This window comes from Vicugna pacos, chromosome 5, assembly GCF_048564905.1.
Source record: "Vicugna pacos chromosome 5, VicPac4, whole genome shotgun sequence".
In the NCBI taxonomy this organism is placed as follows: domain Eukaryota; kingdom Metazoa; phylum Chordata; class Mammalia; order Artiodactyla; family Camelidae; genus Vicugna; species Vicugna pacos.
The window spans coordinates 68,867,845-68,891,973 of NC_132991.1; the positions used below are offsets into that span (position 1 = coordinate 68,867,845).

The 24,129-nt window shown below is 34.2% G+C and overlaps 1 protein-coding gene and 4 non-coding genes across 9 annotated transcripts; all 5 read right to left on the reverse strand.

The window, feature by feature from the left end:
- Positions 1 to 780: 780 nt before the first annotated feature.
- NOP58 (NOP58 ribonucleoprotein) lies at positions 781 to 23,970 on the reverse strand. Of its 5 annotated transcripts, XM_006205194.4 has the most exons (15): positions 23,714 to 23,970; positions 18,661 to 18,737; positions 16,838 to 16,890; positions 14,063 to 14,184; positions 12,261 to 12,397; positions 10,583 to 10,647; positions 9,474 to 9,608; positions 8,507 to 8,652; positions 7,775 to 7,901; positions 5,771 to 5,934; positions 4,755 to 4,889; positions 4,453 to 4,514; positions 3,198 to 3,331; positions 1,451 to 1,602; positions 781 to 1,061 (listed from the first exon to the last, which is right to left on the reverse strand). In XM_006205194.4, the coding sequence occupies exons 1-15, from the start codon at positions 23,756 to 23,758 to the stop codon at positions 1,011 to 1,013; spliced, it is 1,605 nt and encodes a 534-aa protein (XP_006205256.1). In that variant the 5' UTR covers positions 23,759 to 23,970; the 3' UTR covers positions 781 to 1,010. The 5 variants fall into 5 exon arrangements, with proteins under 5 accessions (XP_006205256.1, XP_015095528.1, XP_072817555.1 ...); XM_015240042.3 differs by lacking the exons at positions 16,838 to 16,890; positions 18,661 to 18,737; positions 23,714 to 23,970 and adding an exon at positions 16,519 to 16,649; XM_072961454.1 differs by lacking the exons at positions 16,838 to 16,890; positions 18,661 to 18,737; positions 23,714 to 23,970 and adding an exon at positions 14,354 to 14,448.
- Positions 7,555 to 7,638, reverse strand: LOC116280710 (small nucleolar RNA SNORD11). Its single transcript, XR_004190199.1, has one exon. It is a non-coding gene; the product is annotated as a small nucleolar RNA SNORD11 (small nucleolar RNA).
- On the reverse strand, positions 8,367 to 8,452 carry LOC116280711 (small nucleolar RNA SNORD11B). Its single transcript, XR_004190200.2, has one exon. It is a non-coding gene; the product is annotated as a small nucleolar RNA SNORD11B (small nucleolar RNA).
- LOC116280702 (small nucleolar RNA SNORD70) lies at positions 16,656 to 16,742 on the reverse strand. Its single transcript, XR_004190193.2, has one exon. It is a non-coding gene; the product is annotated as a small nucleolar RNA SNORD70 (small nucleolar RNA).
- Positions 17,428 to 17,513, reverse strand: LOC116280704 (small nucleolar RNA SNORD70). The gene has a single exon (XR_004190195.1). It is a non-coding gene; the product is annotated as a small nucleolar RNA SNORD70 (small nucleolar RNA).
- Positions 23,971 to 24,129: the final 159 nt, after the last annotated feature.

Consider the following 24,129-nt stretch of genomic DNA (forward strand, 5'->3'; position numbering starts at 1 on the left):
ATTCTACAAACTACTGTTATGAGGAGTAAAGGTGACTATTACCTCTGATTTATAAATGAGAAACTAAAGTTAAGAAGAGCTGTTGACTTGCCCAAGGTAACATGAAAAGCAGAGGTGGAACTCAAAAAGCTTACAATCATTCTAGTTCCTCCACTGCTGAACGCTTTTATTAAATTGGGCCTTTCAGCATCATGCCTGTGGCATACACAGAGATGCAAGACATAAAAGTCCATAAAAAAAGCTGTCATGACCCTATGGTTGCCAGCCAGTTGCCATTTACTTATTAAACACCATCTTCTAGAAACAAAGATTTCTTTGGTGTTCTGTCTTGGTTTATATCTCACTCCTACTGACGTTTTATTTTTGCTCATATATTTTCCCTTCATACCCCTATTCTTTACTATAAAATTATTTTGTATTATCTTCTTTAAAAAGTCACTTTAGGTTATTTTAGAAATAAATCAGCATCTAGACCAATGATTATTTTCTTATACCTTTCAGAACTACAATCACATCTGAAATAAAAGTCAGGGACATGATTTAAGATAGGGGAAAAATGGAAGACACTTCAAAAAGGCATGAGAAACCTATTAGAGTGGGATTCTTAAACTGGTCCATCTAATAACTGCCTTCCAAACAGCGAAGTTTTAACTTAGTCGTTCACAACTCTCACTTTTCAGGTATAATTCTCAAAATAATAGTCACCAAATGCTAAATAAAATACACAAATGGCCAAAGATTCTCTATGTAAACTATAGAAAGCACAGAACTACCTTAAAATACAAAGAAAATATTTTTATTTGTATAACAAATACTCTAAGAAATGATGACAGTTGAAGTGATGTCACGACATAAATAGGTTTGAAATGTTGTTGATTAATCATTTTGTTTTATTCAACCTCCTGTCAATTATTTTAGAGAGCATCTCTGGTATACTTCTGACTGAATCTCAAGCATGATGTATCCAGGTGATTCAATTATGAAATCTTTTGAAGGAATGGTTCCTTCCATTAGTCCTCATTATCTCTTTTTTTTTTCTTTTTCTTCTTTTTCTCTGGACTCTGAAAATAACCAACAAGAATGCCTTTGAAAAAGCTGTAAATTTATGGGTGATTCAAAATAACTTTTCCTTATAAAAAGCAAAGATCTATTTTCCTTGAGAACAAGTTTTGGGGAAAGACTAAAATTTAAAAATATAAAAAGCTCTATGAAAATGATCTGCAGCGAATCTTATGCTCTCTCATCCTCAAACCAAACTCATTCTGTAATATGATCCTATGTTTGGGAAATGGCCTTTTATAATACAAACACAATGTTTTAATTTTACTTCCTAATCAATGAAATCTTTTTTTTTTTAAAACTCTCTGTTCATTTCTCATATACAAAGTTTAATAAAATATGGAGACCCTGCCCATGTCAATAAAGTATTGGCAATTAAAAACAAACATACAGCAACTGCTGTGCTGGTGCATGGTTCTTCCTCAGAAAGTGGTTCTTCCTTAATGTGTTTCTTTTTGTCCTTTTTCTTCTTCTTCTTCACAGGTGTCTCCTGTTCTTCCACCACTTGTACTCCTTCTTCCTCTACTTCTACTACTTCTTCAACTGAAAACGTGTCAAGACGCAACAATTGATACTGTATCAGACTTCTTTCCCCAACAAACTCTTTGGGAGTCATAGTGTTTCCTGTCATTCTGGTCAAGTACTTAATGTTTAATATATATATTTTAATAATCGCAACGGTCCTTCAAACACCTACCTAGTCTAATACCACTAACTTTACAAATGATATTAAAGCTCAGAGAAGTATATTTCTCACGATCATGCAGCTATATACAGAAATCAAGTTAAAACAAGTCATCTGATCTCCAAACCCACTGTTTCTTGGAGACTAGTCAATTATATTAGAAATGATTAAAGTTTAGAGTTAGGAAACCTGGGTTTATTTATGTTTATTCAACCTGTTGTGACCCTGACTAAGTCATTTAACCTCTGTAAAGTCAACTTCCTCATCTTTATAAAATTTAGTATTATCTATCCCATTGGACTGTTTCTAGGACTTAATGAGATAATAGGCAAAATGCTTAGCACATTAGAATGAGGACTCAATAATGGGTAGCTATCATTAGAAATTCATTGACCAAATACTCATTTAGTACCTACTACAAGCCAGGGCCTGCTCTAGACGACTGGAGATACAACAAGGTACAAAACAGACAAAAATTATATAAATCTCTCTCCCAAAGGGTTTTGGGGGAGAGAAGTCTGATACAATGCCTACTTTTACTTTAGATTTGGATTATAAGAAATAGTCAATGTGAAAGGCCAAAGCAACAGCAACTAGGATTGCCATTTATAACAGGGAGAATATTATGGAGCAACAGGTTGGGAGTGGCAAGGATCCAGGAATGTTAAGTTTGAAAAGCTTAATGAATATACAAGTGAAGATACAAATCTGGAATTGAGTGTTTCAAATGCTACTAATGAGTTTATAGATTTCCTTACTGTTCAATAAGAAAACAGAAACACAGGAGTTAAATAACTTGTTTATGCTTTTTCATCCAGGGCAGGAGTCTGTATGTGCTGACAGTACAACTTCTAACCACTAAGTTATTTAGAAACCAAAAATTAGTCATTGGTTTGATGCCTCTCTTGCTAGACCAGCTAGTAGGCACTCAACACAGGTGCAGCTAATAAATGAGGGGACTCACTCATCAACTTCTTAAGAGCCTAGTTTGCTGGAGAGCATCTATTAAATATTATTGCTATGATGGCAGGCTACCCAGTTATGTTATTTCCCTAGTCCTTTCCCTGCAACAGAAAGAATGAAGTACTGCTGCATCAATTCCATGTTAAACTAAAAAATTTCAGCCACTAATTTAGAAACTGTATTATCTTTTTTTCTTCTATTTTAAGCTGATTCTCAAAATGGTTCACTTGGTAGAAACTAAAGTTTTGTTAAACCTAGTATAATTCTACATATTCAAACATATGCTGCTCACATTCCTGTATGAAATATAATAAATTTAACAATATCCTAACTATTCCCAGAGAACATGACAGTTTATTAAAATACCATTAGCTTTCAGTATGGGTGGTTTCACAATAAAGTTCAATTGTATGTACTCTCCCAAGACTTACTAAGCCTGTACTTCTTAAGGAGTAAGAGTATAAATGACATTAAAAAAATTCAAACTAACCTTTAACTTTAACCTTGGCTTTTTTAGCCTTCTTTTCAATAACTTCATCTTCTTTGTCTACCTGTTCAATCTTGCGTTTTTTAGAACAGGTTGGCAGTGTGGAGTCACCAGAAGGATCGTAAGTCTTCACTTCACTGAAACAGTCACAGAATTTTAGAGAATCTCTAATCGAATAATTCTAAAGAGATTTAAAAGGAAACACCACTAGGTGATACAAGTATACAACAGTGTTTCATTTTAGTGGCTTTTGGCAGTTTATGAAAACTAATAGATTCCAAAAGGTAAAGAGGTTTCAATATTTTCTAGGTAGGTCAACCACACTTTAGGAGAAGTGGTGACCTGCATTAATTCTGGTTTAGTAATCAACATAGTGACTACAATACAGAAAAACATCCAATCAGCATCGGGGAAAAAATGGAGGAAATCTCTTTACAACAAATGATTATATAGTAGAGAGTAAAACCTGAACCAAATCAAATTTTAGAACATTAGGCAATTCAATGAAAAAAAAAAAATCAAAATCAAGTTTAATACAGAAGACTTCATCACAGGATTCTAAGAGCCAGAGAAATAAGAAGGGATACTTATGGATAAAGATACCCTAAAACCCAAATGTTTGCTTTTGTTCTAAGAAACTATAAAGAAAAATTAAAGCACTGAGTGCTAAAAATGTGAACTAAATCTCTTAACTAGTGCTTTAAGTGCATGTGTTTAAAGTCATAAGCATAATGGCATGGGAACATTAAAAAAATTGTTCAAAACAAGCTAAGAAATGTTCTATTAAGCTGACTTTGTAGACTCACGGCTATTAACTTTTATAGGTTAAAAACATTTATAATTAAAAAAAAAAAAAAAAAAGAGTGACTAGGTTCTCCTGGGTCTCTTCCATGTAGACATGTTATTAAAAAGAAAACCCAGAAAACAAAGATCCACATTTTTCAACTGAAGACAACAAATTAGGTTTAAAAAAATTACAAAATATATGGCCACTGTAGAAAACTTGGAAAACAGTTATGAATGTGTGTACTAAAACATATAAATACGTAAGTACATTATATATAAGCATACATGCACTTAATTATAAGAATGTAAAAATGTATATATGATTAAAAACTAGAAGTGAATATGGAAACCTGTAAATGGCAAAGAATTAGGGGGATACTGACTTGCTTAAGTCTATAATAAAAAACTGCTGTCAACAATTTACATTTAAATAGCAAAAATTGTTTATTCATCCTGTCCTGAATGTACTCACCTTTTATGTTCATATTTTTCTGCTTTTGCTAATGCCTTTCCTGTTCCACTTATTTTCCTTATCTAAGAAAAGAAAAATTATCAATAACTTTCCAAGGCATAATCTATTATATATACCCTACCAATTCTTGGTATATATTAAGGAAACTATTAACAGCAGGCACAAAAAGAATATATTAGACATACTAAAATGTATCATAAAGTAAAACCCTTTTAACAGGTGAAATGAAAAGTACATAAACTACTTGGTTTATTAACTTTTGACAGGTAATATTTCAGCAACAGGCAGGATGTGGTTCTTACCCCTCTATCTTCCAAAGTTCTTAACCTGGCCTCTAATTTGGCTCTGTTCTCAACTCCCATTGCAGAACTGGAATCTTCACCAAAAGCATCATACCGGATGGCCAAAACAGTTTTGGCTGCCAGCATTCGAGAAATCTAAGAGAGAACTTGAAGTTAGAGGCATTCAAACTATATTCCAAGTTGGGATGTAAAAATTCTCTCAATAATTTATTAATGAGAACACTATAGCAAATCATTAACTCTGTAATTCACTCCAGAATTTTTTAAAATCAAGAATTACAAAAATATTATAAATCATGCATATCAAGCCATCTATCTTCTATTTGAATCTTTGCTTCAACATGATGGTTAACTGGTTACATACATAATCACTATCTTTTTGGTGGATGAAAAACTCTTATAGTGCAGTCTATTCTTCCAACATCTTCCTTTAGTTTCTATTAAGTAACATTAGTCTACACCATGAGGTCATCTAGAATAAGCATAGCCCCCTTTGCAAGTTAATTAATATTTTATTATGAACCCTTTATTTCTCCCATCACGCTGCTCTGAATTGCATAAAATTTCAGTTTCTGTCCTACAAAAAGCTCAAAAGTACTTAATTGTTTAAGCCTCAGTTTTCTTCTGTGTAATAGACACACCCACCACTCATAGGGCTATTAAAAGGATTCACCAAAGTTCTATCAAGTGTTTAGCACAGTGTATGTGCTATTATTTTTTATAGTTTATAAATGTTAATGTTAAATTGGTTTCCTCCCACACAGAAAGCTTTTGATATGCTTTCCCCCCAACAGGTGGATTCTAGAAAAATACTAAATAAGGCAGCAAAAGAGAATGGCTTTAACAGGACCAATAACACCTCTAATCTTTTCTTTCAGTGTACACAAGTGTTTAAAGAATTCGCTATTTTTTAATGAAAAAGAACAATAAGACTTAATTGACTACTATAAAGTAGGAGGAAAATGGATTGTTTGGAGGAAAAAAAAAAGGCCCACCCCAGAAAAATTGTAACTCACCTTTCCTTTGTGTTTGGGACTTGTCTGGCCTACAAGTGAAGCATGATAAATGAGACCATACTTAGGGGTATCTCGCCTAGACTTGAGGGCTCTGAACAGTGCCTTTTCTGCTCCAAGAATCTGAACTGTAGAAGCTGCATGTTTGGCCAAATTCAAAAGAGAACCTTCAAAAAAAAAAAAGTAGTTATCAGCAATGTACTTTCAAATATTCTAAAGTTCCAGGTATTAAACAAAAGACTTATAATCTAAGTATTATAGCCATCAGAGTAAATAAAAATCGTATGCAATACAGGATTCTATAGTCTGGAATTCCCCAAAATTCTTGATGCCTCAGCATTTGTGATTCATCCATTATCTATGACAAAATGAAGGTTATTAGTTCAATTTTACTAATTTGCCTGAAGAGATATTACTATTTCATATTTCATTAGCATACCACATGAGACAGAAACATGTATTCACAGACACCACCCAATCCTGCCCCCATTTTTCTGAGATGTATTTTGGATGTCAAATATCCCACTACTTTAAATATGAAACATACTTTCATAAACAAAAACTTATTAGGACATCTCAGTAGAAGTATGTGATACATTTCTTGTACTTTATTTACCCCTGTTGTTTAAGATATGGATGAGGAGCTATAAGCACAATAACCAGGTATTGAAAGTTGCTGCTTTGTTAGATGTGCTTAACAGGTTTTTCTGTCAGAAAACACCAATAGTAATGCAATCACCCAAACCACTAGACACATGTTTAAAATTCAACAAACATTTATTTGTTAATCTCTGCATTTCTCCCTCTACAAGTTTAGCTAAATCTATGAAATTTTGGATGTAGACAATAAAACCAGCCCAGATGATCCTATCCTTGCAGATATCTGAATGGCATATTTGTCTGATAAATGATGCAGGTAAAGGAGCTATTCTAGTTTAAACACTTTGATGTAGATGATACATTAAGATCTTCTGTGATGGACTATGTCTTTAGTTATATAAAGTAATAAATTAATACTTCACTGTATTTGCAAGTGTTCAATTATACAGTATCTCCTAGTATACCATCTTTACAATATCGCCATACATATGGATTATGTTTTATTATAATCACTTACTCAAAATATTTTTGCATGTCAAATATAACAGCATACTCAATAGTGAAACAAATTCTTAATCAAAGATATATATATCATCTGCTATGTTTTATTAAAAGTATTCAAATTTTAATCTGATGAGGTTTTTTAATATAATGAAATACAGAAACACCTCAAAAATATAGTGGATTTGGTTCCACACCACAATAAAGCAAGTATTATGATAAAGCAAGCCACACAAAACTTTTGTTTCCCAGTGCATGTAAGTTATGTTTATACTATATGATAGTCTATTAAGTGTGCAATAGCATTGTCTTTAAAAAATGTACATACCTTAATTAAAAATGCCTTATTGCTAAAAACATGTTAACCATCACCTGAGCCTTCTGCAAGTTATAGTAGTTATATCAAAGATCACTGACCAAAGATCGACTCAACAAATATAAGAATGGAAAAGTTTGAAATATTATGGGAATCACCAAAATGTGGCACAGAGATACGAACTAAACAAACGTTAGAAAAATGCTGATGGACTTGATCTACACAGGGCTGCCACAAACTTCTGAATTTGAAAAAAAACACAGTATCTGTAAAGGGCAATAAAATAAGGTATGTCTATACTGATTTCATCCTCCTGCATTCATCTGATTGTTCTAAGTAACCATAACAAAGTTCTGACAATGGACCTCAAGTGTCTCAGAAGAGGTAGTGACTGAAGATGCCTTCATTATCCAAAAGGAAATCAGGCATACAAATAAAAATCATCATTGAACACTTGGTCCTTAGTCCTTACCTATATACCATTCACTACATAAAATTACTTTAATAACTGCAGTTTAAGGAAAAAATCCTACCTAGAAAACAACTCAACGCTCAACACCCATGTTCACAAATTACATTAAAATCATTACCTGCGTGAGCAATAAGCCGTGCTCCAACTAACTCCCCAACCATGACTGTAACATTGGGGGCAATGGCCATCATTCGGTTTTGCAGATATTCATAGAGCTGTGTTCTATATTCAGAGATTTCAATCACCTAGTGGAAGGAACAAAATGAATATGTCACAAAATAACTTAAGAGTATAAGTAGTATAAGAGTCACATGTCTAAAATATCAGTCTCAAAAGTAAAATAGAGCAGTTGTGCAATCCTGGGAAAATTAATCATTTCTCACCTCAGTTTCCGATAACAGGGCTATTGTGAAGATTCATTAGATAATGTATGTAAACAACCTATTACACTGCCTAAAAATAATATCAATATTAGTTATTTAAAAAAAACACTTCAAGGACTAGACATTTGTGTCATCCTCTGATTCTCGTATAGGTATCTTCAAACGAGGGGAAAAAAATTACAGGCTATAAACATAAATTAGAATTAAATAACTGAAGCTATAGTTCTGTGTCTTAATGAATTTATCGTTCAGACAATGCTAGCAACACAAATTAGATACTACTCTTCATTTTTAGTACGTTATTTCCCCCTCTAAATACATAAATCAAGATGGCATCAGATGAGGTAGTGACTGAACACCTTCATATTTATTTATCAGGTGAACAATACGTTTAAAATTCATCATTGCCATCAGAAAACTACACAGCTGGTACCATCACAACTAGTTTCTCTATGAGTATGGTTTACCTGGGTACAGAGATGCAGAATGTTGCAAATATCTTCTTCTGAAACCTCTGTTCCCATAGATATTTCTGCAGCTGCTTTCACTTCTGCTTCCACTTCTTCCGGCAGTAACTCAGAAAGTTTGGCCGAGGCATAATTCTTTCTATCGCCTATAGAATGTTTGCAGAGGATGAGGGAGAATCACTCTTGAACAAATTATATAAAATCCACCAAACAGTCAAAAGAAAAAGTAGAGATAAGCCAATGAAAAGGGTGCCTAAACAAAACAAAAAGTGAACAAGTTTGACCTAGTAATTTTCCTCATGTAAAGGCTTGATTTTGGAGTTTAAAACCTCTCCCCACCACCTGCCTCCAAAAAAAAAAAAAAAGATAGATAGATAATAATAATAAAAAAAACCCTAAAATACACCATGGGATAGGACTTATAATATTGTGATAATTTGTAGCTAAGATTATACTAAAGCTAGGGCCATGATTTCTTGGGGGCAGTAATATGGTAATATAACATGAACCAAGTAAGTCATACTTATCAACAATCTTCAGGTTCCTCTACTAAGAGTATTACCATACTAATAGTAAACAACATAACACTAACAGTATAGCTAGTAATACTATTTTAAAATATTAGTAGTATTATTTTAGGCTATGCCCCATGCCCAAGTCCACAGTTGTTCCTATTAAAGGCATTTTCACTGAGACACATTCACTGTAAGAAGCCATTTCTAAAACAACCAAATTAGAGAACCATGTTCTCTGCTGCACAAGCCACTCAAATCAAAGTTAAATTTGTTCCCAGAATCTAACAGACATTAATATGGCTCCAGTCACAAAACACAGAAGACATAAAAAAACTCTGGGAGTTTAAGGAAAAAAAAAAATCTCATCACTGAAACTCATATATTAGGATTCAAATAAATCACTATTCTCAATGCCTTATAAAGTTTAAGGTACTTTATATAAAGTTACTCACCAACTTTCTGTAAACACTTGCAGTATGTCAAATTATCTGAAATAATTTTTCCCAATTCAGGGAAATGCCAGCCATACCATTCTCTACACCGCATAATGTAGTTGTTTAGTTCTTTATCTAAGTCATCTAACAAAGCTGCAGTAGATTAAAATAAAAAGAGAAAACAGGAACGTAAAAGGGTTTTAAGAAATACTGTGATGAAATATACATAAATCTACCATTTTAAGCCATTTTCAAGCACTCATTTCAGTGACATCAAGTTCATTCAGAATGTGGTGCAATGACCACCACTATCCATTTACAGAACTATTCCATCATCCAACCTGAAATTCTGTATCCATTAAATAATAACTAACTCCTCAATCCCCCTTCCCTAGCCCCTGGTGGTGATCTCATCTACTCTCTATCTCTGTGGAACTTGTCTATTCCAAGAACCTCATAAGCAGAATCACACAATACTCATCTTGTGTGTGGCTTATTTCACCTAGCACAATGTTGTCAAAATTCACCTACACTACAGCATGTATTACAACTTCTTAAGGATGAATAATATTCCATTGTATGTATATACCACATTTTCTTATCCATTTCTCTGTTAATGGGTTGTTTCCACCTTTTCACTGAAATTAATGCTGCTATGAACACAGCTGCATTAGTATCCGAGTACCTGCTTTCAATTCTTTGGGTGTATACATCTAGAAATACAATTGCTGTTTAAAGGGATTTTTAAAATTGGAAATTGTTAAGACTCTGATGTCCAAAAATCACCAAATGACATGGGAGAATGATCTAATATAAATATAGGCAAGTGAAAAAAGCAAAATACAACACAACACAGATCCTACTTACAGTTATATCATTTTTTATGGAAAAAGACAAATTAGTTTACATTAATAGTATAATTCACATTATACCAAACTAATCAAATTATAGTTAATTTTCCCTTTTTCTAATCTGTATTTTCCAATTTATTTACTTTATTTACTAAAAGTTCTAGGTGATCTCCTTTTTTCTCCTCAACAGATTATAAAAGATACAATTTTAATACAATGCAAGGAAAAAACCATGAAGAGACAAAACAGATTAGACCTCACATGTACTATACTTACAAATTGCCTGAACAATCATCGTGTCCACTTTATCAGCACTAAATTTCAATCTATATCGGGACAAGCTGGGGAAAGAGAGAAAATTACAAATTACTGAAATAGCACCTAGCAACAGCATTTAATTAACATCTTAAAAAAAACTTTTATCCAAATCCCTTTCCTCGAGCTATATTGTTTTATTTTCTTCTACATGGGAAAATTAGCTCAACAATAATCCAACAGTCAAGATCCAAAAATACATATTTAAAAAGAAAGTAAACATCTGTCCTGCTATAACCTGTACTTCTGTAACGTGAACTAATTTATGAACAACAAATAGGATAGCACTGTGTAGTCCAAGCCATATCGGTTCATGCATCATTTTTGCAGCATAATTAATGCTTTATACCACCAGGTAATAAGAAGTTCAGCACTACAACACCTGAAAAAGAAAGTCATGGAGGAACAAAACTGTATGTAAGAGTTTCTTAATCTTGGGGTGCTAATACCTCAGGCCTGATTATTCTTTGTCGTGGGAGGCTACCCTGTGCGCTGTCGGATGTGTAGCAACACCCCTGGCCTCAACCCATTATGTTAGTAGCAGACTCCACCCTCCAGGTTGTACAACCAAAAATGTCCCTATACACTGCTAAATGTCTTCTGAGGGGTATTGATTGCCTCTGATTGAGAACTACTGCTGTGTACAATGCCAATTAATCTTAAATTTGGATCCTGACTCAGTTTAGCAATTTGTTCTCTCTTAGAAATGTTTATTAGAAAGTTCTTCTTGACTTTTATGCATTTTGCTCATCTCTCATCTCAACTTTAACCCCCTCATTAACCTATGCTCATTTTTAATTTGTTCAGAGGTACAAGCTTTTGTAGTATTTCTTACTATTTCTTAACATGTCTTCTAAACTGCATTAATATTTTTTAGGGTTACAAAGTTACATAGGTTTGAGTGGTATACCATTAATCTTGTTTTTTATTTCACAAATCCTATTTATTTTAGTGCAACTTCACAGAATGCCAAGCTTCTCAGGAATACATATATCACAGTTCAGCAGAAGTGTCTGTTCTATTGGACATCTGGTTAAACATGATAGGTTAACATGCTTCTGTTTGCCTCATAAAGACTCAAGAAAAACTCAATAAAAATCAGAGTAAAACGAGCAACACACACACACAAAGCAGAAAAGGAGATCATTAGTAGATGAGAAAATCTGGGGAGATGTAAAGTAGGCAGAGGAGTAGCAAATAACTTAGGAGAGAGAAAAGAGAAAGGAAAACCCAAGAACTATGGCATCTAACACTGAAGAGATAGAGAATGTGATGAGGTTTAGAGTTCAGACAATGGAGCCAAATTGCCTGGGTTCAAATCATGGCTTCATCACTTACCAGCTGTACTACTGACTTTGGGCATCAATTTCCTCATCTGTTAAATGAGAATATCACTACTATCTTTCTCATAAGATTCTTGAGGGTTAAGTCAGTATTTGTAACATGCCTCTAACAGTGCTATGTAACTGTTTATTAAACAAAAATAAGACTCTGGGGGACGGTACAGCTCAATGGTAGAGTGCTTGATGAGCATGTAAGAGGTCCTGGATTCAATCCCCAGTTCCTTCATTTAAATAAATAAGCAAAAATCCTTACCCAACAAAATTTTTTAAAAGGACTCTTTTCTAGTAAATCTCACCTGTGTGCCAACCCAAGACACATAGCAGACATTTCACGTGGTTCTACCCCAGGGATTAATCCATCCATCTGTGAACGGATTCCTCTCATAAGTTCATTAACAACAGGACTATGGATACAACTGAGATTCAGCTTTTCCTATAAGAACAAGAACATCTGCATTAAATAAATAAAGAAATTTCTCTAAAATCACTTAAATAATCAAATGGTATTGATTTAAATATATACATTTCTCAGTTTCATAAAAGCAGTTTCTAGTGTTTATGGGAAGAACACTCGAATATACTATTGGAAGTCAAAATTGGCATAAGCTTCCCAGAAGGCAGTCTGTCTACATGAATCAAAAACCATTCATAAATCAATAATACAATTTAACCTAGTAGTTTTGTTCTTTTTGCTGGTTTGAGGGATCTTTTTATTACCTTACATTATTTAGCTTCTTTTAAACATTATAAAGGTAATATACACAGATTTTAATCAACAGTACTTAAAGAGAAGGGAACTGAATGCAAAGCAAAAGTTCTGGCCTTATGTCCTTGTTCTACTGTTAGTATCTCTTGAGTACTTCTAAACATTTACCAATGTTAATATATATGTATACACATATAATAAAGCTTTATACAGTTTATGTTTTTACACACACCCCACACGAACAGGATAAATTTTGTTCTGTATACTTTCATTTTTTTCCACTTTGCAGTATATATGCTAACTCCACATAAATCTACATAGTTCTAGTTAATCAAATGCAAATGACATGCATGCATAATTGTCTGTTGCGCCATATTTTAAAGAAACAAATGTTTAGTATGTATACAAGAGCTATCCAGTGTTTTTCAAATGGAGTAACTGAAAAGAAAAAATTAAAGGTATTCATAATCCACCATTCAGCAATTTGCCCTTCTGTGTACCTTTCTCTGTATATGTTTATTGTGCTAAAATTTAATGTTTTAACAGAAAAATATAAACTAAGACTTGTAGGCACTTCAAAGGATGAAGATAGAGCCTGTATTAGAGAAAACTTCTACCTGACAGTATTAGAAATAGTCTAAACAAACTTATTTATAATTCACAATCCTAGCTTAAAAAAAACCTTCAAATCTCTTTAGCACTTTCCTACCTTTAAACACCTATAACGTAATAAAATACTTACTTTAAGAACGAGAGGTATGGTTCATAAACCTGCACTGTTAGTACCTACTGTAATTATTTAAACTCAAAACTATCACCACTGGCTCCTACAATGTTTGGGTTTTTTTTTAAAATTTTGTTTTCCTCAACTCTTTTTTTAGGGGTGGGGGGTAGGGGAAGGTAATCTGGTTTATTTATTTATTTAATGGCCGTACTGGGCACTGAACCCAGGACACGTGTATGCTAAGCATGCGCTCTACCACTGAGCTATACCCTCCCCCGAATGTTCTGCCTTTCATGTTTGGGAGTCTATGTATTTAGTCTTTCTTTCCATTGTCACTTTATGTTTAATCGCTAGCAAGTCTATCTCCTAAACAGACACATCTCTAATAAACACATACATAAAAAAGAAATGTCATGACTCTATTTATATTGAAAGAAAAACATATGTGGCTAAACAAAAATATGGCAGGATATACATAAAATGTTACCATTTTTAGGCATATTCTTAGTCTTAATAATCATATTAGAAAGCAATTATTTTGTAGCCTAGCAAAAAAGATGAAGTATTCAAGTCTAAGAACTTACGATAAACAACTCATTACAAAGGCTAGACTTTGTAGTCACTATGCTGTATGGTGAACTCTGATTAGAGGAACACTCTAACTTTACCTTTATGACACCTCCCAGTTTAGCATCAGCTACAGCCAGGGGCTCATGGGCTTCTTTAACTATTTTCTTCAGAACTTTCTTCAGCTGCTTATTGATTTTGCCCTCCATCAGAGCTGTGAATGCTTTTTAGAAAAAAGAAAAACAAAAGTGTTAACTCAAAATTTTAACTGTTAAGGGCTTAAGATCTTATTTAAACTAAAGAAAAAAACCCCCGAACCAACCCACTTCTTTCAAAAGAGTTGAATTTAACATTATTTCTGAAATGAGATGGAAAACATAAAAGTATTTTACAAGTTACACATTTCACAATCTCATCTGATCTTCCCACTCTTATTTCCACTTCAGAACCAGGAGTTAAACCAGATCCAGTGTTCCCTTTTCTGTCATACAATTCTGAACTCAGAGATAAGAATCCTAAGTTGTTATAAACAATCTATTCTAGAATGACAGATTCACTCTCCTATGTCACCAAAGACCAACTGGCCTAATGCTCTGGATTGTGAAATTCCATAAAATCCCGTCAAGACTGGTGAAAAGGAAATTTATTCATTTGGAAAGTTCTGAAACAGTGTTATTAGCATGTCTGAGTGGAGGCCTTATCTTTGTTAGTCCTTGATCCAGATATGTCATTAGGCCTCTGCTTGTAAACCTCCAGTGATGGAGAACTTACTACTGAAGGCAGCCTATTTGATTTGGAGACTGCTTTCATTTTTGGCAAGCTCTAAATGTGCTACTTTCTCTCACCCTTCCTTAGACCTATACTTAGAGCCTTTGGACCCACATGGACTAATATTAATACCTCTTCTAGTATTTGGGTTTTGGCTGAGTTTAAAGTATGTATAGCACAAAGTGTGTTACAATTTCTAAAGTCTGGGTGTTTGTGTTTTGTGCTTAATTAGCCAGGTACTTGCTCATTCCTCCTAACCAAATTTCCATTCATATAAATTACAAGTCCATTTCATCTGTTATCTGAAAGATGAAAGGTGAGGACAAAAACCATCTGGCTACCACACAGAACTCAGAGGGGTCCCCATACTCTAAGAAGCTAAGATTCAAGCTATTTTTGAGTTCTAAAATTTTACATATTGCACATCATTGACTCCTAATTTACCTTTTTATAATTGTATTCTTCCCATAAAAGTTTTGAATCTTTTATAATTAAAAAATTTTCTTCAACATCCTGCTTCTAGTTCTCAATCTTTCCTATCATTTACTTTCATGCTTTAACCTAGTGTTCTCCTTTATTTAAAGTTTCTTAAAAGTAAAATTATCTTCTCTAGATCTATTCTAACATTTATAGACATTCATCTTCCTTTTATCAAAAAGCCATTAATTACTCTTCACAATATGTATTTTTAAAAGATGGTACACACAGATGGTGACAGTGACACTTCTCTACAGCACACTTTTCAGCATCACTTAGCAGTCTTCCCACTTCATCCAAATTTAGGCTGGCCCCCAATTTTACTGTGGCTATTTGTATGATTGGCACATTTTAGCTTTTGAAACCAATATAAACTAACATTACACTCCAGACTCTTAGGCTACAGGGTTTTAAATGCATATCCTGACACTTACAACCCCTCAGTTTTGGTTCTGTCATGTCAAAACTGCCTTATAACAGGCAGTGGGAAGTTAATTCCCAGGAAGGACTCTGTCATCTTAATAATAAGGGGATATTCAACTTTCTGGTAAAAACAGATGGGAAAAGGCATTGTAGATTTCTATGACCAGATTTCTGACAGCTCAACTTTCTTTCATTTGCTCTCCCCCAAAAAACAAAACAAACAAAAATATATATAGGTGTATCTTTCACTGTTTTGTTTTTTAAGTTTTTTTGGCAAGGTGGATGGGTGGGGTGGGTAATCAGGTTTATTTAATTATTTTTAATGGAGGTACTGGGTATTAAACCCAGAACCTCGTCCATGCTAAGCATGCACTCTACCATTTGAGCTATATCCTCCCCTCATTTATCCACAAGTATTTTTATGTGCTAGAATCTGGGGGTTTGATGGTGAATAACAGTCTCTGACCTTAAGGAACTTAGAGTAAGAGAGTCAGGAATGACTTTAAATTCTCATCTAGAATGGCACTTATCTTACATTATTTTAAGGAATACTAAAAGCTCAATAGAGAAATGAGATTTATGAAATTATATCTGTTGTCCCATCACTAGGACCAGCTGAAGGACGTAATAGTCATCCATTCTTCAAGATCACAAAAAAATCATGCCCCTTTTTAGATACATTTATGCCTCTCTGTAGTTTTTGTATTTGAAACTCCCCCCAAAAAACTATTAGTTTTCTTTAATCTTTTAATAATAGTGTGCTTTTTTGAATAAAAAAAGTATATACCTGGAGAGCTGCTTTATTATTATTTTAACTCTAAATCCTGGCTATTCTCAACTTTACCCTTAGATTAAAATGATCAGAGAGCTGTGTACTTGACCACATTACCTTGGTCCCTTGTAGAACAGCTTTTACTGAACTGTGCTTCAGCATTATGCTGTTGGTTTCCACAGGGAGATCAACTTAACCACTTCTCACCTCTCATCACATGGGGGGAAAACCAGCCCTATAGTGAAAAAAGCTAACTCAATGTTGTCTCAGTGGTAGTGACGAATTTGAGTTAGATCACTTAAATTCAGTTCCAGAAAGAATGCATCATTGACAACATTGAATAAGGTTAACTTAGGCCACTGAAGAAAACAGTCTTTTAATAAGGATAACAAATTGCCAATTTTTAAAAAATAAAAAAGCTAGTCTTTGACTTTACCTGCCAATGCCTCTGCTGTATCCTGAAATTTCTCAAAATGTTTCAGCTTTACTCTAGAATTAAGGAAAGAAAAAAGTTATGGGTGCACACTGATTTTGCAAAAGCCACATATTTAGGAAAACAGATGTTAAACTGTTTCCAAAGCATATACCAATAAAAGAAACCTTCCTGTCATTGGCTATTGGTGCCAACTTAGATGTTCTTCATGAAACGACCAATTTCTCTAAATGTTAGGCTAGTAATGTATGAACTATTACAGAAGTTGTAGGCTTTGAAGGAAACTTTGAACAACAACAAAGAGGTCTGCTACCACATCTAAACCACAGGAAAGATGTTGAAGCTTCAACATAACCTCTGCTGCTTAAAGTTGGACACAGATGCCTTTCACTATACAGCACAGAAGTGGCTTAAGAAAAGGTGCAAGAGTCTCTCTTACATCAGGATCTCATGACACTGATTTGTTCATCCAGTACAAGTGCAATTAAAAAACAGCTAACTGTGAAATCTAATTCCTGTTACCCTTACTTTACCCTCTTACTCCCTATTCACTTATGTGCAGGGCAATGTTATTTTATATCAAACTAAGTTAACTCATTGTTGTCTCAGTGGTAGTGACGAATATCTGAGTTAGATCACGTAGATTCAGTTCCAACAATACATCATCGACAACAATGAATCAGGTTAACTCCGAAAACTGAAGTATGCAGCCCTTTAAAAAGGTAAACGAAGTCTTCCATTTTGTCTAAAATAGTGTTATCTAAAGCAAGATTTTCTTACCTGGTCAGGGAACACCCTGGGGGTACGTTAAGTGTATACTTAACAATACAAAGATTTTTAAAAAATGTATCAATTTCATCTTATTCTGCCTCACTTCATCCCCATTTCCACTAGTCTGAAGTGGCATTTGTTCTTATTTCTCTATACTTGCATAAACGCATATACGGGTGTACACCACCACCTGCAAAAATGGGATCATGCTGTATAAATTACTCTGAGGCATGGTTTTCCAGTATGTCATGCTTCTCTAATTGTTGAGTATGACATCTCTTTGGGTTCAATACTCTTTAGCAAGCTTAAGTAGTTTCCTTCTATTCTAGTGAGTTTTTATTAGCACTAGCAGATAAATTATCAAATGTCCTTTGGCAACCAAAGACAATCAAAAGATCAGTTAGGTCATTCCTAGGGTCATACTCACCAAATGGGCTATTTCACAAGGTGATCCACAGATGGTGGAATAGCCATCCTGACTCTACCTTGAGGCAAAGCCAGCTCTCTCTCCGATCACTCATTTCTTAAGCTGGGCATCAAGGTTATACTCTATTTTCTCACCAGAGACCTTGGGGAACACAGGTATGCCTTTCCAGGATTTACTAGCTAGTTATTTTACTACTCCGGGGGAGTTAAGAAATGAGTCATAAAGAATGAATAAACCATAAATGAAGTAAAAAACATCCGAATACCACTAATTTAGAGAAAGTATAAATTAAACCAATAAGCAGCCCATGCTTTTGACAATTATTACTTTTAACAAAAATTTATACTTAATTTATAATCAACTTGTACTTTCATAATATTTCACAAAATAGTAATTCTGGGTGCTGTCCAATTTAATCTGCAATTAATACAAATTAGTTGGGATGGCCTATGCTTCAAACATGCAATCTAATAATTAGGCTCATGCCAATATCATTCCTGAAAGACTTCAAAACAAAATTATGAATATTTTATGGACAGTAGGGGGGGGGACCACACAAAACAAAACAAAACCAAACACCCCTAAATGTCAACTCTAAGTTCTTAGTTTCAATATGACTCTGACTTACATTTTATTTGCTTTCTCTGGAGTTTCAAATTCTTTCCACAAACTATCAACCTCTTGGAGTTTCTTCTCATTCAAAACCTGTAATAAATATTTAAAAAAAAACTTTAAAATTCAAACGGCTTAGGCATATATAGCTATATATTTCAAGTATAACTGTACAAGCGGAATGAGGATGGTGGGAGTTATTTTTCTCTCTGAAATAACAAACCAGTTTTCTTATCCAGCATAAAATTTTGGTCAAATTGATAGCTCAAGTAGCCCATTTAATAACTGGATGGAATTTAAGTCTGGATGGGCTTTTGTTAAATTTCCTATTTTTTAAGAAGCCCCCTAACCCCCTCACAAAGTCTATCACATTTGCAGATCAAAATAATTTATCTGCCTACTTTCTATGAAATAAATTTTGTTATTTATTGTTATGATCATTCTAACAGGAAAGAAATATAGATTTCTCTAAAACTAAGACACCATTCGTTCTAAGATGCATCCTGATGTAAGCAATTTTAACATGCAAATAGGAAAAAGAGGCCCTTTTAAATCTATGAAACACAGTCATTAATATTTAGGTATGTGTTCTTCAAGACTCTTTGTCTATTCTACATTTTTTAATGCATACTTTTAGGAATCATGCTATACACTTACTGTATCATGGACATAATTCTAGGTTTTAACAAGAATTGCACTGTTTGAGTATACTATCATGTACGCCCTTATTATTAAATCTTTAGGTTTCTAAATTTCCATTATATCTGTAAGAAATACTTACCCATCAGAAACATATACATATTTTTGTATGTATACATGTTTTATTTCTATAGAGCTAATTACTGGAAGTGGAGTTAAATGATCACATAAGAAATAAATGCTGACAGATTATCATCAAAATGCCTTCAAGAGATTCTATTAGTCTCACATAAATCAAGAATAGGGGGAGGGTACAGCTTAAGTGGTAGAGCACATGCTTAGATTGCAGGAGGTCCTGGGTTCAATCCCCAGGTACCTCCTCTAAAAATAAATAAACCTAATTACATCCCCCAAATAAAAAAAAATTAAGTAATACAATAATAAATACTTCCAAAAAAGAGTGAATAAAATGTTTTATTTTCCTACACCTTCATCAATACTCTATGTGATAAGTCAAATACCCAAGTATAAGCTAGGGTAGGATCAATCCTAAAATACATTTCCCTTCATATTTAACATCCTTGAAACTAGGATGTCTTACAATTGATGGCAGGTCAGTTTAATTAGCAGTGTAAAATAATGGCATATTAAATTTGATGAAATATACTATTTATAGATATTACACATATTTTTGCATGTATTTTATCAATGTCAACTAATTAATGAAAAACTATACCGTTAAGCCATATTTCATCAAATCCATATCACAGAATATCTACACAGTAAGACTTATTACTCAGTTATAGCCTAGTACATATTTCCATGATGAATATGATACTGTAAGTTGTAAAACACCTTTATTTTCTGTCAGACAAGTGTGGTAAGACGGTTTTAAGAAAAACTTACTGCATTTGAATTTAATTCCACACAGCTCAATTAAATATATTTACAGAAATGGAAAAATAAGAATCAGAGTAATGAAGCAGTAAGTAATTGCAAAGCATACTACCGTATATCAAAAAATTACAAGTCACTAACAGTTCTACTTGTATGTCACGAAAACTTTAGAATCCAAAGACATTCCATCAAATCTCATGAATGCACTGAAACTTTAATTCAAAGTTATTTTGTGTGTGTGTGGCTTTTAAAAAATTTTTTAAATGGAGGTACTGGGGATTGGACCCAGGACCTCATGCATGCTAAGCATGTGTTCTACCACTGAGCTATACCCACCCTCCTCAAAGTTGTTGTTGTTGTTATTACTATTATTATTATTTTGTTAAAGGATATTCACAGAATAGTCCTGATTTTTGGAAATAGTTTACTCAGAGAACACAGTTAACCATACCTAATGTTCACTGATTGTTGAGTGGATACGTACCAAATACGGGACATGATTCATGAGTAAAATTCACATTTTTTCTAGTTGAAAAGCAAGTATATTTGAAAATAACATTTGGATAACAAAATAGGCATATTTAAGAAAGAGTATCAGTATTCTTAAAGTAACAAAGGAGATGTATTGAAATCCTGTTGATTCACGGCCACTCAGATGTCTCCAAAGACTTTGTTATGGCAAACAAAACCTTGGCTACTGTATGTTCTCATTCATGCCACAATATACTGAAAAGAATATTACTAATAAAGTCTGAACAAAAATGTAGAAATAACTGCTACATTTTCTGCTATACCTGTCTCAAATATTTAATCATTTATTTTTGGATAGTGAAATCTGAAACATTTGTATAAAAAATCCATTTGAAGTTTTAGAATTTTGGATTAAGACGGAGTAATTTCCACTTCCAAGTAGAAATGGTATAGCTGTTGTTACCATTAAAATCTTTAGCATTGCTATTATATTTTGGCTACTTCCAATACAATAGGCACTATATGTACCTATTTACATTTACAATAGATGAGTTATATAGTATGTTAAGTTATACCCAATAAAGCTGGAAATATATATTGGTCAGTATTCATGTTATAACTTTGCTATACACATAAAAACTCTTCCTTGAGCCCTTAAGAAATAAAGGAACACACAACACTACGCTGCACAGCTGCACTGTACAATGTGACTACTAAAAATTTAAATAAATTAAAATTAAAAATTCATCTCCACAGCTTTACTAGCCGTATTTCAAGTGCCAAATAGCTGTATGTGGCTAGTGGCTACCATATTGAGCCTCACAGCTACAAAAGGTACGGGATGAGTAAGACTAAAGGACATCTAGTCTTATTCTGTGTGCCATGAGACATAAGGGACACAGGCTTGAGTTTCTGCAATATTCTAGAAATGGTAATAGTTTTTAGGGATTGTCTTTGCATTTATACATAACTTTGTTAACAAGGAATATTTTTGGAAAGTTTTAAAATTCTTTTTAAGTCACTGCATATATTGGATCATGATATAAAATGTATTTCTCACTGTGAACTGAGGTAAAAATGTTTTAAAAAACTTTCTTAAAGCACTCTCATGAAAGCATGAATTTTATGCTACCAATATAATTTTATACCGCAGCACTTTAAAAGGTTATGGGAAAGGGCACTAATAACCCTGTATTGCACATCTATATATTTTACATACCATAATATTCACCCCTTTAAGGTGTACAGTGTACTTTTTAGTAATTTTCACAAAACTGTGGATCACCATTTCCACAATATTCTGTATGTCTATTTCATTCAGAAAGAATAAATGCTACTAACTCAAAATATTTATAAGCAAAACAATATTTCAATATACGCAAGCTTTTAATTATTTCTAATAAACCATAAACCATAATTTAACAATTTTGAGCAGTAACTTGCAGATAAATAACATTAAAAGCTGCAACAGAATACTCAAGACTTATTTTTGTGGAGAATACTCTTTATTGATCGAAATCAGTAATGCATCAAGAGACATACTTTATGACTCAGGTCTTGGAACCATACAATTGCTAAGCCAAATCCTTCCCACCATTAGAGGCACCAAGTGGACAGTGCAGTTACCCCTCTCCACTTATCCTGATCAGTAGACATCAATTTAAATGAAATTCATCCACAGACACTGATTCAAAATACAACAGATCATGCTTACCAAGAGAATTTGGGGGCATGTTCAGAACTCTATTTAAAAATTCAGAAAAGATTGAAAAAAGCTGGGGAAAAGCCTTATAGACCTGTTTCCCGGCTCTAAAGTCCTTTAAGGTCCCTTAAAATCGCTAATGCTGTAATTAAAGGCAACTGTAACGAGAGGAAAAATTAGCAAAATCAGTATTTGGTTTCTAATTACCTTATTTTTAAAAATACCAATATTTAATGTAGCAAATGCAAATAGAAGTGTGTTTTTAAACGTCATAAAAGAAACTTGGAAAATAAAATGAAAAATTCCCCAAATCAACATTTTTGTACATACCCCTCCAGACTCTCTTGCACCCATACTACATAGTTTGATTCACAACCAGAATCATACTATATCTCTTTTAATCTAGCATTTTTTGCCTTATTAGCATACATATGAAAATTCTGTTTTTCGTTGCTATATTCGCAGAGCGCAGAGTGCCTGATACTTGGGATAGCATTCAATTTACTAATTTTTCCTAACACCCGAATAGCATCCTACTACACGAATGTCCCATTGTTCAATCACATCCTTGCTGATAAACTTGTAAGTTAACTTCAAACTTTTCCTATTAAAACAAACAAATCTCAAATGGTTTCCAGCCCAGATTTCTCCCCTAAGCTTCAAACTTGAAATGACCCTTGCATTTCCACGTCTAACCAGACATCACAAGCTTCACACTGCCCAGACTGGAACTCCTTAGTATCCTCCCCACCCCGACTCCCCAAATCCCTAAACCTTCTCTTCCCTACCACCACGCACTTACTTAAACCAAAAACTCACAATTCTTCAATCCATCGGCCAATCCCGTCAGTTCTACCTTCAAATTTTCTCCCGGTATTTCCTTCCCTCCATACTAACTTTGATCCAAGCAACTTCATCTTATCTAGATTAATGTAAAAATACCCGTGCTTCCTTTCTTGCATCCCATCCCCTGTAATCCAGCCTGCGCACTGTAAAGTCTTTAACTTCATTAAAAGACAAAATTAGATCAGGTCATTCCTCTGTTAAAACCTTTCAATCATTCCTCAAAACTCAAGACAAAATCCTAACTCTCTATCACAACGTGCAAAATTCTAATACAGCTCCTGCCTACCACTCTAGGCCAAATTCTCGAACAGAATCCGGCGCCCCAAACCGCGGGACCACGTGTTCACCGAAACACATGCCTCCCAGGCCCAAAGTCTTCCCTTTCCTTTCGGACCAGGGGGACAGAAAGGTACCCATGAGATCCTGAGTCGTGCAGTTCTCTCCTTAGGTCTTTCCCTCTCCTCTCTTGCCCAACACCCGCCTTCCTCCTGCAACCGCTCAATCTCCCACCTACCTTAAAGATGGCGTAGCCGACGGACGTTTCAAACAGCACCAACATGGTGAGGCCGGGTCAGGGCGCTGCGCGGCCCGCCGCAAGCTTTTAAACCAGTGAAAAGACACCAAATATTCGGCCGCTACAGGCCTGCAAGGCCGCAGTTGGCCAAACACCAAAACGCGCGTTTTCCCGCAAAGAAGGGGACCACGTTGCCGAAACGTTCCACACTGCACTGTACGCAGGACGCACCAACGCGCTCCTCCTTCCTCAAGGCTTCTGGGATATGACCTCACTTCCGGCAGGTGACGTGCCGCATAGTGCGCCGTGGCTTCCGGTGTGTTCCCGCCATAGAGGACAAAGAAAATATCGCGAGGTTTCTTAGAGAACGAAACGAGATTTTACGCTAGTAGGCAGCACAGCTACATGACAGGGAA

Coding starts and splice junctions, on each gene's coding strand:
- NOP58 (XM_006205194.4), bottom strand. CDS start 23,758: ATGTTGGTGCTGTTTGAAACGTCCGTCGGCTACGCCATCTTTAAG. Junction 4,515..4,754: donor GAACTTTGGAAGATAGAGGG/GTAAGAACCACA, acceptor TTCTTTTCTTAG/ATAAGGAAAATAAGTGGAAC. Junction 3,332..4,452: donor GAAAAATATGAACATAAAAG/GTGAGTACATTC, acceptor TGACTGTTTCAG/TGAAGTGAAGACTTACGATC.